At 47.9% G+C, this 13,759-nt stretch overlaps 1 protein-coding gene across 2 annotated transcripts in view; it reads right to left on the reverse strand.

Moving 5' to 3' along the window:
- LOC114843405 (neuroendocrine convertase 2-like) overlaps positions 1-13,759 on the reverse strand; it is a 111,636-nt gene that overhangs the window by 47,213 nt on the left and 50,664 nt on the right. For both annotated transcript variants that reach the window (XM_041067646.2, XM_029129923.3), the window contains 3 exons: positions 1,602-1,639; positions 776-855; positions 301-389 (listed from right to left, as the gene is read on the reverse strand). In XM_041067646.2, the coding sequence (XP_040923580.1) occupies positions 301-389; positions 776-855; positions 1,602-1,639 (207 nt within the window). The remainder of the gene's footprint in view (positions 1-300; positions 390-775; positions 856-1,601; positions 1,640-13,759) is intronic.

Below are 13,759 nucleotides of genomic sequence, written 5' to 3' on the forward strand. Positions count from 1 at the left end.
CATTTATCCTTCACCTGTGTTACAACCAACACTAAAAAAAGCCATTAGTGACGCTGCCACTGCAAAATGAGCTGTTAAACAGCGTCAGCACAGCTCAGGAGCAGCAGTCACAGTAACTCTGATGTCTCATGTCCCACGTTCCTGCGTGTGAGGAACCCTCACAGCTCCTCCAGTTCATTCTAGTCCACTGGCTACTTCACCTTCACGTCACTTCAGAGGCGAATACGAACGACTCATGCGTCGCGGCGTCGTCCTGCATCACGCGCTGTCTGTCTGCGGCGGCCGCTCTGTTTGCCTCACCTCCGATCCTGGCGTTGAAGGCGACGCCCACGCCGCAGTAGGAGTTGTTGGCCTCCATGGCAACTTCCCCTGCACAACGGGTGCCATGGCTGAGACAGAGGGGGAACAAGACGTAAGGCGCACAGCGAGCGCGTTTCCCCAAACTGAGCCCGGACGGACAATTGAAAATCGGACTGGAAACTGACCCAGACCAGAGAAAAACGCTGGCTGCTACTGGTTCTTCTTTATAAACACCAGTAGAACTGTTGTTTCTCTCCATGATCCCTGATATATTTACATACCAACAATATAGAGAATTAAGTTTATAATAGAGGCTTGTTGTTGATGCTACTGAGTCAACGAGCACTGGCTGCTTTCAGATCTGATCATCATCGTAATAATGAGCGTGAGACGATAATTGAGCCGTCCTTATTACAGATTTTGGGGCAGATTTGCTATTACTACACTGACAAGACACTAAACAGCGGGTTGGTACCTGTTCTCCTCGCCTGCGCCCGGCATGGGGTCGCGGGACACGCCGTATGGAGCCCACAGGTCCACGCTGGCTCGCGCCTCCTGCAGGACGGACGGGAAACCAATTGTGAGACGACGCAGCGCTCGCAGATGATCCGACAGGAAATAGGAGGCCTCTGTCGCTTCGCTGCGTGACAGCAGTCAACGTGACTAAGGAGATCCCTGCGTCTGTCCAGCATGTGCGTGTTTTATGTTTATGTGTGCTGCTCATAAAAGGGAACATGTTTGAATGAACCGCCTGCCAGTGTATATTGGTCTAGGCATGACGGCAGGAGGATTTCTTGGCAGCGAAGTGTACAAGAGCAATTATGTATCGCTCTGTGTGACTCTGCCGGCACCGAGGCTTAGCCATGCCAGACAATCTGCTCTGACAAAGTACAAGTTGGCCTCTGCGCTTCAAACTGCCTATAGGATTATAAACGACGAGGCAGGAGCAAGAGGCGCTGCCACTCCACATATGCTTTATGGGCGGCCAGCGCCGCAGCAGCCTCCCTGAGCAGAGCAGCTTCATCACTGCATGAAACTTTTACTGTCTCGGGTTCTAAGTAACACAGAAGTCGGGCAGTTGAGGAAAAAGTCGATACGAAGATTTCAGTCTAATGAAAACCCAAACAGCACAGTGGCTGGATATAATCTCGTGAAAGGACAGCAGGATCAGAAATTAAATTGCATAACCATCTCAAAGATCGTCACAAAATAACCAAAGTGGTGATATTTTACAGCCGAGCTTTAACGGGATTTGGTCGAGACCAGTTATTGTTCAGGAACTTAATTGTCGGTTTACTTACAAAGTTTTTCTTCAGGTCTTTGTTGGTGTAATCTAAACCTGAAAATGAAAGAAAAGAGAGACGAGACTCAGTGGTTTGGTTCAGATTTTGACCATCTCATCAATGACTTGTTGTTAAACAATGATTCCTGGTTTACTTGTTTACAATAATCCACTAAACAACCTCTATGATTGGTTTGTAAAGACGACAGTGACGCGTTCAGGGACAAAGGAAGTTGTAGATTGTGTAAAACACAAATAAGAGCAACAAATTCAAAATGTACCATCAAATTAAAAGGCTGCTAATAATTCACTGCCTTCTGAGGCTGATACACTTTCAGATTTCTACATAATCTAGTCTAAATCTTAATGTGTTAAATGAGTAACTTAATACATAAAAAGCACAGTAGCAGTGTATATTATACACAGTTACATTACTGATTACAGCATAGTAACCTTACAGTATGTAGCAGGTGTAAGAGGAAGATCAGCAAAACGTTAAATTCAAAATAAAATGTGCAGAGATTTGTCATTTGAATCGCTATAAAAGCAGCGGATAAAGTAATGTCTCATGCATTTATCTATGACTATGAGCATTCATTGTTTGACGTCATGTTTCTAATAATTTGAACTTTTAATGTGAAAGGCCGGTTATTGGAACTTTAGGTCCCTATAACAGGTAAGTTGTGATTGCAGTGTTGTGGTGGGTTTTATTTTTTTTAAGATCCAGGGTTTCATCACTCGCCTTTCTTTTCCTCCACCTTCCTCCAACCCCCCCCCCATCTCTACTGCATCAGGGCTCCTGTGGTCCCAGCGAGAGACAAACGAATGAAGGCCCCAGGAGGGCCGAGCCGGCTCTGCCACACATCACTCACTCTCCCAATCACACGCGCGAGCGGGACCTGCCAGCCTTTGTCCCACGCAGGCGGCGCCTCGCGGTTGCCGCGGCAACGGGCAGTCAGTTTGCCCGTCGACGCCTGATTGTGTGGAGCTCAGGCGGGATGGAGCCCTGGGTGGGTGAAACCTCATTGGAGCGCGCCACGCCGCGCCGTGCCCACCAGGTCAACCCGCTACGTCCTCTACATAACCACCGACCTTTTATTCTCTACCCGCCACCACTTAGGGGTTTCTTCACATGCATTTCCTGTGCCAGTTTTTTTTTAGTTTATTCTATGTAGTTAATGTTAAAGCTGAATTATCAATAGAGCATGTCTGGTAGAAGAATGCAGACGACTTGTTCAGTGGCGCTTCCTCATCTTTTGGAGCGTCTTCCTCCTAATCAAACAAGAGGAGAAGCACTGGAGCCAGTTTTCCTGCCTGCTCGAGCCAAGTTGGATTTCCACGCTGAACACAAGGCCGAGTGAGGACGCGAGCCGCGCAGGTTCTGTGGACTCGCATTTACATATAAAGAGATGTGCTGAGTGATACTACGCCACGTGTGGATGCGATGTCTTCAGACAGCATTCCATGAGTCACTGCAGTTTTGAAATGTCATATGTGTATGTAGGTTCCAAGTACCAGCTCACGCTGGCTTCCTGAATGTCATTATCAATGAAATCAGGAAATAATATGTTAATATTTGTCTTTTTGGGTTAAGCTAAATTATGCAGAAGTACAATGTACGTGTGCTGGTGACATTATGGTTTCCAGAACCATAATGTCACAAAAACAACAAGCTTCAAATCATCAAAACCAGCTAATACATTATGTTGTGTCATTATGGATGAAACAACTGTCAAAAAGCAACTAGTCAGGTTACCACTGAGCCTCATGCAGTGACTCAGCCGCCTCCACCTTCTCCCACTGGCAACTCAGGCTCCATACACCACTACCATCGTACCTTTAAAGGCTTGTTATTAAAAACACTTGGCTCATTTAAGGGTCAGCAAGTCTAATTGTTCCAACATTTCCCCTCAGCTCACGGTGTAAGTGCAGCTCCAGCAGTAGCTCGGTGCAAAGTGAGCAGAGCTGCTGTGCCGGTACCCGCTATATTCACTTTCATTTGTGCTACACTTGGAAGAAAAATGCCTTAACTTTCACACGTGCTCTTTTGCTGCTACATTATACCTCACACAAAGACTATCACGTGAATGTGTTAAAGGTAACACTCCTCACTGCAAGGCTATGGCTGCTCAGGAGGGAAGAACGTAGGAAGCGAGCAAAGGACAGAGGGAAGAGGAGAGAAGGAGACAAGGCAGGGTAATAGTAAGGAAGGAAGGTTGGTAAATCCATTTTAAAATTAAAAGGTTCAACTCGTGTAAATGTGCATACAGTATGTACTGTGGGTGCAGAAGACAGTTGTGTAACTCAATACACGCTGACACGTGCCCAGGATGAGCACATGCAGGCTCGTAGCTGGTGTTACGAGGGTCAATTTGAGCATCCAAACACTGCACCCTAAAGTATTTATGAGGATGATCAGAGTGGGAAAACACATTGAGCCAGGTGCACTGGCTCAGGTAGCGCCGCTATGCCATAAACGCAGCCATAAACACACTCCAGCACAGACCAAGGTCTTCTGAGTGTGAGAACAGAAAGCTACGTCCAACAGTTAGACGGAATACTGTAGGTGGTGGAGCCAATGCAAAACCTTCCATGAATACAAATGCTTTGAACCTGGCTGACCCAGCCTAGATTGTGATTGTACGTGTGTGTGTGTGCGTGTGTGCACGCGCACTTTCTGCTCCGCGTGTGTGTCAGCATCCGGCAGAAAGCAGCAGCTGCACTCTATCTCCTTGCTCCTGGAGCATTCACAACGGCCCTCAGGGTCACACACACACGCACGCACGCACACACACACACACACACACACACACACACACACACACACACACACACACACACACGCACACACACACACACACACACACACACACACACACACACACACGCTCACACACACACCCGCGCGCACACACACACACACGCACACAAATCAGACACAGAGACATGTTGGAGGCCATTTTGAGTCGACGGCGAGTCGTGCCTGAGCCGCCTCTGAGAAAATGAGTCCACATCACTTCAGACGAGACCCCTGCTACACCTGGGCCCCCCCTGACCGATCCTCCCAGCTCGGCTCTGCTCTGCAGGAGGTACTGTATAAAAAAAAGGCAGGGTGCAATAAGACAGAGGCCAGGACACATGGCGGAGAAGGTGGAGCCGTGTCACACTGATACCAATATCTGTGTAATGAAGCTGCACAAGGCTGATCATTTGCAGCTGCAAAGTGGAGGTGTGTGTGTGTGTGCGCGCGTGTGTGTGTGTGTGTGTGTGTGTGTGTGTGTGTGTGTGTGTGTTAGAGCTGCAAAGACGCAGGGTGTGTACCATCAGCCACCGAGGGTGAGACTTCCTGGCCCCGCACCCCCGTCTCATTAATCAGCTCGGTATTTAAGAAGGGCCGGTGTGGACACTTGTCTGTAATTAGCTGGCTTTGTCAAGGATGGATGTGTGTGTGTGGGGGTTTTAAAAGTGAATGGCAAAGACAGGGTAAAGACAGATGAGTGATAGAGGGTGGAAAGCATGGAGAGGGTGCGTGGGTGATGGAAAGCTTGGCATGGGAGGCAAGGATTGAGGAGGAGGAGAAGCTGGAAGAGGAGAGGAGAAGAAGGAGGGAAAGGACAGTAAGGAGGAGAGGGGGAGGTGAGAAAACAGAGAGAGGCAGGAAAAGTAGAAAAGGCGAGAATGGAGCGAAGAGGAGGAGACAGTGAGGGAAGAGACATGGGGGCAGAGCAGAGGGGATGTGGGGACGGAGGAGAGCTCGGCTTCTAAAGTGGGACATTAGTATTCAAGTGGCGCCCGTTGCCCCCCCCCATCGCACCCGCGCCCCGCCTGCCCAGCCCTCCTCCTGCCGTGGCCCCAGACCTGCAGCTCGGGGGCTGCACAGGAAGTGTGTGTGAGTTCACCGCGGGTCTCCAGCGCCTCCCTCAATTGAAATCGCCGCACCGGAGACATATCCTGCCCCCAGCTGCTGCGTGACATCGGCGGCGTTTCACCTGCACGACGGACACGCTGAGGCTGGACGCGCGTGCAGACGCCGTCTTATCCCAAAAAAAAAAACAAGTGCGATCCTGCGCCAAGCCACTCGCCCACGCACGGGCCTGGGCTGTGTGGGGCAGAGCCAGCAGAAATCCGCAGCAGCGATCTGGCACTTTTACAGCTTCACACAGTGACTGGAGAGCTTTTAACCTGTGAATCGGTCAGAATTTCAAAAGTAAAGACAAAAATAGCAGCACAAATAGCAACTGGAGGTTTAAGCTGTGACATTCCAAACACAACTACTACACCCTCCTTCTAATACAGGACTGTCTGATCTCCATATGCCGTTTGTGGCATTTCACCCAAAGGTTCATTCATCCATGAACTGAATTGTTTGTCCTCTTAACGGTGGCAGGGGTCCAGAGAGGACAGGGAGCCCTCAGGTCAGAAGGACAACAGGAGCTGGTCGCCTTTCCTGCAAACTTTAGCTTTAACTCACTAATCAGTGGCCTCTTTACTTTCCACGACGTTACATTTGCTACATGTCAAAGTGAAAAATGTGTGGACTTTCTCATTCATCCTGATGCCGATTAGTAACAAGGCAGTGTGAGTCCTGAGGACCTCGGTGCCAGTCGCTGATGCAGTGATACGCCGCTGTCATTGCTCAGCGCGCCTAATAAATGCACGTTCCATAAAGCGGAGGGTCCTCAGGGCAAAGGAGCAGGTGATTGTCACTTAGTATGTGATATATACAGGACCCAGTGTACATTAGTCAAGCTACAAATTCCTTCATAGCCTGCTCCAGCCAGCAGCCTCTCAGTTTGTCTGACTACTAACCACCTTCCTCCCTCCTCTGCTCCTCACCGCTTTGCTTTTATTTGACTAATTATATTCTGAGACAACGGTGTTGACAAATTCATTATGAAATCTATTAGTCCCATGCCGTTGTTTAAACAATATGAACATTAATGGGCATTGCTTTAATGCCCCCGATTCCCATTGTAATAGCCGTCTGATAAATCAGGTTATCTACGACACCTTCCACGCGCCGCGAAAAGCGGAAATTGGAGAATTATTAACTATCCGCAGTGCTCAGTCGTGTCCGTGTGCAGTGAAAAGACAAGTGGAGAAGATGACAGGGGGGGGGGGGGGGGGGGGGGGGAGAGAGAGAGAGAGAGGCATAGATAGAGAGAGAGAGGGGGGGGGGGGGGGGTGATGGAGCGAGAGCAGAGAAATTAAAGGCATAGGTGATGTTAAAAAGAGACCAGGGGGAAAACAGAAAGAGATAAGAAGGAACACGAAGCACGAGCAGCAGGAATAAGTGAAAAATCTGCGTGAGACTAAGACAAACATTAAAGCAAAAGGACTGAGGGCATACATGTAATATAGAGGACACAGGTGGAATGTGAGTAAGAGATCCGCAGTTAATGTTCTGTTTTAACTTGCCACATATTACACAACCTTTCAAATAGATGCTAAAGGCTCAACAGAACAGAAAACAGAGAACAGAACAAAAAGTAATTCAGTTCTGTGTTAGCAGTGTTACAATAGGGGCTTCCTCTAAAACTCATATTCTGAATATTCTGTTACATAATTACCAAAACAACATGATGCCACAGAGATCACAGCTGCAGCAGGGAAGTAGGACGTAGGATGCTGCTGAAGGTAACGCTAATCGGGTTTTAACTGAATGTAGATATTAAGTGGAAGTAACTACAGCAGAGAAAGGAAACAGTAAATATCTCACACATTCATGTATGTGCAGCACCTGTCTCTACTTACTCACGTCATGATGGATTTGTGTGTGGCGTGTCTAAAACAAGGCGCAAGGCCGACATGTTTGCCTTCAACAGCCGCCATGGGGCCCATCCATTACCCCGACCACTGGTCCAGTGGCGCTGGACCTGATCCTACACGGACTGTAGCTGTCATGTGGGGAAAGGAGTGTGGACAGGTCACCGGTCCATCGCAGAGACACACATACAAACACACCTCTGGGCCACTCAGCTTACCAATAGCAAACGGCACATCCTCAGCCTGGAGCTTCAAATGCTACTAGACAAGATATGCAGGACTCTGAGTTTTCACAATTGATATACTGACATATTTATTCATAGCCATGTGTGCTGAGGTACTGTACACAACAAAATCAGATGCCCTAAAGATTTATTTCTTAAATTGACCCAGTGCTGTTTAACTGGAACCTCCAGATGAGACATTAGTGTCACTCAAAATACATTTTTGAATTCTTCCACAGCTATTTAAGCCGCTCCACCTCCAGCTCACTGCTTCCACCATCTCCATCCAGACCTCCTTCTCTTCGTCCCACTGCCCCACCGCCCTCCTCCTCCTCCTCTCCCCTCCCCACACCCGCTGAACAGACAGAGGAGAGTCTGTTCGTGTCAGTAGCCCTGCCTGCGGTGACTGGTGGAGTGTGTGGACACACAGGCCTGATTAGCTGCTTGTTTACCTACCAGCACCACCGCTATCAGGACCACAGGGCATCAAGGGCAACACCAGCGAATCGCCTCCTCACACACGTGAAGGAGCTAACAGACACACTGTGTGGACACTTGTGTGTGTGTGACTTGAGTGTGCTTGTGCGTGGTATGTGCCATCACGCCCCCACTGAGTCACCCACCATGGCACAGGTCTCTTAATTAAGAGAAGTGTGTACTGTATGTGTGTGTGTGTGTTTGTGTATGTCTATGTTTCGGAGGCGGAGCAGCTGGCAGTAGGCACCAGGGCCAGAGAACATCTGCAGGAGGCCAGCGCACACGCACACGCACACGCACACACACACACACACACACACACACACACACACACACACACACACACACACACCATCCGCTGAAACTCACAACCCTGACAGCACACGCACACACATTTTCAAGCACCACCACAGACCCGTCGAGCAGTGCCATCGCTGCCGCCACCGTACCAGTGGGACGATTACCATAGCAACCGCGGACTGGTCATGTCACCCTGGTTTAGTAAGATGGGTGACAGTGGGAGAGAAAGTGAGAGACAGGCAGGCAAAAAAGAGCAAAGGACAAAGACAGAAAGCGAGGGGCATTAAATACCCTCCTCAGAAGGGTAGAGCCAGAAGAAGAGAGCAAGACAGAAAGAGAGAGAGAGAATTTAAAGGCGTCTCATCCACAAGCAGCTCTGAATGTTAGGGGTCAGCAGCTTAGAGGACTTCAGACGCACCACAGGGCCCTCAGAAGTCAGTCCCCTTTTTCAATAAGTCAAGAGGAGCTGTAGAGATGCATGTGTGTGACACACGCACAAATGCGCACATGCACCTATTTGGAAAGAAAAGGTAAAGAGGAGGAGAGCCATTTTGTCCTTGCTACTGTATGGGCCAAAGGCTTCAGCTACAGGGGGACGGATTAAAGGATCATATCAGCCTTTGTCAGGGTTTTTTCACTCTTGCTGTTATCTGTGTCGGCCCATTTTAGGCATTTTCTGCAGCATCAAGTGTTTAGTTTTACCTTGCAAACATATTGGAGTAAAGATTTGTTTTATATTTCAAAAGACTTTAATCCCTTCACTATGCATTTATAAGTTGCTTTTACTTTGCATCTGTTATTATTTAGCCAGTTGACCAGTTGCATTTAGTCATTTTTGCTCAGTACTTCTAAAATATGCGTTTACTTTTTTAGTAAATAGTAAATAAATAGTAATAATAAATAATAAAAGTAAATATATTATCAAAATGTTACAGTACAATGGAAAGAGACAAAGCACTTACATGACTAAAGATGAAGATGAAATTTGCAGATGAAACAACACGTGTGAACAGACTGTGATCTCAATCAAACTCAGGACAAAATAAAACATGAACCATCATGTTTTCCATCATGAAAGGACCGCAACCGCTTTCAAATACTCATCTGATTGTTCGAGCTTTCTTGTAACACTATAATGTTATCTAAAGGAACAAAAAGCAGAAAAATATTTATACACATAAAAATTTAGTGTATATATATTTATGTATGTATCTTAAGGTTATTAGCAAACTAACCAAATTCATGCTTTAATGTACTTTTATGGCCGACACAGCACTCATCAGGTGTCACAGCCAAAGTCTATGTCTGATGTGCCTAGTGTATGAAAAACGTCATTTTCTGATCATGGTCTTTAAAATACACAAAATGCATAATTGTATTATTTTAGCTAGATATGCAGTAGATATACATAACAATGGTGTGCAGCTAAACCCGTGCAGCTGCACTGTATATTAAGATCAACTGGATTTGAAAACTGAAATGATGCTGGTTTCACTCTGCAGGGAGAAAACACAGGCATGACACAATAAGAGCAGTGCAACTTAAGCACAGGTCTGAATTTGTGCGAATTGCACTGGAGTAGAAAATCCCCATTGTTACAATATCTAAACCAGCACAGTTTGATTGAGGATATAAAACGCTATGATTAATTGAGAGACTCTTACATAGAGGATCATAAAAAGGACTTAACTTGAGCGTGTACAGGCGCGGTTGTGTGTGAGGGTGAGGAAAATGCGCTTTGGCACCAGCCAGATACAGCATTAATGATGGACTGAGATCAGTTCTAGCAGCGGGATCAAATACTGCGTCTGCTAAATAATGTAGCATATAGGGCCAAGGACAGTCCCGTATGGAGCAGAGAGAGAGCGTGTGGAAGGCCGACGTATAGCAGGTACTGGAAGTGTGTCAGCAACTGATGCTAAACACTGTGAGGCTGAAGGAAGAATCACTGCCAAGTAAATACAATATGCATGTGTGTGTGAGTGCATGCAAAAAAGTGCACGTGTGCGTTTGTGTTTGTGGCTGCGACGGCAATGTGTGTCACTCATCAATAATGTACAGCCCTTGGTTCTCCCCTCTTCAAAGCTAGTGACGCTCTAGTGTTCCACATAATTAACTCTCACTCTCTCAAACTCACACACACACGCATGCACACAAACATATACACGCAGACACGTACAAACACGCACGCACGCATGCACAAAGCTAAACCGTTGAGGCAACAGCAAATATACAAATATAAATGAGCTCAAGCCTCCAGAGAAATGAAAACCAAAAACATATATCAAACTGTTTTGTACATTTGTATTGTATAATATATGATATTACCATTACTCCATATCACAATCAACAAAAGGTAATTGAATTACCTAAGACCCAAGGGCAAGCTGACCTGATAACACTTGGGTTTTTCTTTCTAGCAAAGTTTAGATTTCAGAGGAAAATCGTATTCCTTAAAGCACTCATGGAGCCTCATGGTGTCAAGCAGATCAATACCTGCCAGTGACAGTAGTAGTCTTTTGATAAAGCGTTTGCTCATGAGCAGTGTAACAACCCAAGTGCATGTATGGCTATGAACTAATAAAGGGCCAGCGCACCTGGGTTCTCCAGCGTTCTCTACTGGATGAGGAGGAGCTGACTTATGCGCTCGGTCACAGAGCAGAGATTATGCGAATCCCGTTGCCATGTGTCTGCCAACTCTCTATTATTTTGATAGGGCGTGAACGCAGAAATTGTCAAATTGCTGCTTTTGAGGCCACAACGAGCAGATCAGCTTCAGCCTGCGTTTGTATTTGCACACTAGTGTAAGTAACTCAAGTTATGTAACTCCGCCAAACTGTGGCAGGTGAGTGTCCGTGAAGTGCCCCCGGGCAGCGGCGACCGTGCAGGTGTGAATGCACCGGCTAACAGGGAAGCATCTCCTGCACGTGGACACATCTGAGCAGGCCTGAAGCTGCGGCGAGGTCTGTCCGCTCCTCATGCTGCAGAGCGTGTGCGGATGGGAGGTGGGCGAGCGGAGCCGAGCCGAGCCGAGCGGAGCCGCACACTGCACAGCTACAGCCAGGCCCAGAGGGCGCACGTGTCAGCGAGGCCCGCCGTCCAACCGCTTGGAGCTCAAGTGAGAGTCGAGCGCTGTTCAGGCGCTTTGTTCGTTCACAGTAGTGGTTAATCATTAGGTCAGCGGGTGACAGGCGGCGGGAGAACATGGCCGCGCGCAGTGTTAACTCATTTTGCACTGGAATCCACAACCAGTGCCGAGAGTCTGACTGGTGCGTTGTTGACTCATTTGCAGTTTACAGCACACACAGCAACGAGGTGTGACGACATGACGTGCACAAGGAGAGCGCACACGAGCTGTGGATGCTGTGCCACAGGGTCCTATTCCCTCACTCCATCTTTAATGGGGACAATTATGGACCAGTTGCCAAAGACAGGCGCTGACAGATAGAAAAGTTACTCATCACGATCATTTCTCAGGAAAAATAAATGGCTAATAAAGAAATAATCAAGTAAGAAATGATGGCCATGATGGTAATGATTTTTTTTGTGTGTCTCATTGGATTTTCACCCTCTTGCGCTTTTATTGAAATGGATTAAAATAGTCAGAACGACAGGGTGGCAAAGATCTATTTTCTGACAATTGTGTGCTTTGAAATTGTGCTTCAGCTCGGAGATGTGTAAAACACACATAGACAAGAGTGCAAATGTGTGCAGACACACGTGCGCGCGCACACACACACACACACACACACGAAAGATGTGTGGTGTTGATGGCAACTTGGAGTGATGGTAATATCAGAGACTGGAGGAGCTGCTAATGAACAGTGCGAATGGGAAGAAAGGCTCCAGCTCAATCCACTAATTGCCTTAAAAGCTTTTCATACAATTTACCCTGTCAACAGAGACGGTGTGTGTGTGTGTGTGTGTGTGTGTGTGTGTGTGTGTGTGTGTGTGTGTGTGTGTGTGTGTGTGTGTGTGTGTGTGTGTGTGTGTGTGTGTGTGTGTGTGTGTGTGTGTAGGTGGGTGGGATGTGGGATAAGAAAAAGAGATAATTCTGAGAAAACATATTGTAGGAAAGCGCAAGAGAGAGAAATGCACAATGGTTTCACACCTACGCACGCCCAGTCAGACGCACAGTCTCACAAATACACCAAGACGTCTCCAAACTACAGCCAGGCATTTCAGACACTCCAACGGAGCCATAAACGCCTCACACACACGCACACACAATCGCTCATCATTCCAACACACATGCATTTGCATATATAACCATATCTTTTACACACACAGACACACACACCACAGTGCGCTGCAGCGGGGTGCTGTAGCGCGACCCGGCCCTCATTAAAGTAAAAAGCCTGCTGAGTGTTTTAAGCAGCATTAAGGCAACAGCAGAGTCATAAATACAGGCGGCTCTCCTCTCGGCTCTTCAGCACGACTCTCTGGCCTATTGTTCAAAACGCGCCGCTCAAGAGCCCCAGCGACAACACGCAGCACTGCGCCGGGCAGACACACAAACGCGTCTCAATCAAAGTTTTCAAAAGTGAAATACATGTGGAAGTTCGCATTTCACAAGAGCTGGCTTCTGGTATCAACATGATTGACTAATAAAGACTATTCAGAATGGAACACCCCCAAACCCAAACGACCTACGCTCCCTGAAGGCTTCACACAGAGAACAGTCACATTAGGAATGAGAGTGAAGACGATTTAGTTTAGTTTAGAGATACTTTAAAAATGCTTTGAACGTGGTGGTGGTGGTGGTGGTGGTGAGCTGGGCAGTGGCAGCCGATGGACGTATCACCCACCTTCTGTGATCAGGCAGGAAATACTTCCAACCCCACCTCAGATAAAACAACCAGACCACTTGGTGTCAGCTGTTGCCTTGCGGATATTGAACACATGTCCTGCACCAGTAGTCCTGTGAAGCATACCCAATACCCTTGGATGGATGGGGGGGGGGTGCTTGATGGCAGTGAAGGGTAGGACTGTGGCAGGTCAGGGGATTGGGGGGCCTGCAAAGTGGCACGGCTGTCGTGGGGCGTCTCCAGAGGTCTGGGGGCCTGAGGTCAATCTGAAGGGAAGATGAATAGGTGGGTCGATCCCCCCAGAGGTCTGCTGATGAAGGGCTGATGGTGACGAGTCGAGCTGGAGGGGGGAGGGGAGGTCAAGCATGTTTGTCTAGGTTGAGGGATGCCTGTGTGTTGAGGTGCGGTCATCCTGTTCGAAGATGGAGGGGGGGTGGTCTCCAGTGTACAGAGAGTCTGTCAATACAGACAGCATGAAGAGGCCCTGGGCCGACGCCGCAGCCAATACCTGAAGACAGGCAGCGGACACAAACGCACCACCCTCGCACACATGCCCACAGCCGACAAGCCAATAACTGCAGCCTATTATTGAGCGGGCCAGG

The sequence above is a fragment of the Betta splendens genome, chromosome 16, assembly GCF_900634795.4.
Source record: "Betta splendens chromosome 16, fBetSpl5.4, whole genome shotgun sequence".
Classification (NCBI taxonomy): domain Eukaryota; kingdom Metazoa; phylum Chordata; class Actinopteri; order Anabantiformes; family Osphronemidae; genus Betta; species Betta splendens.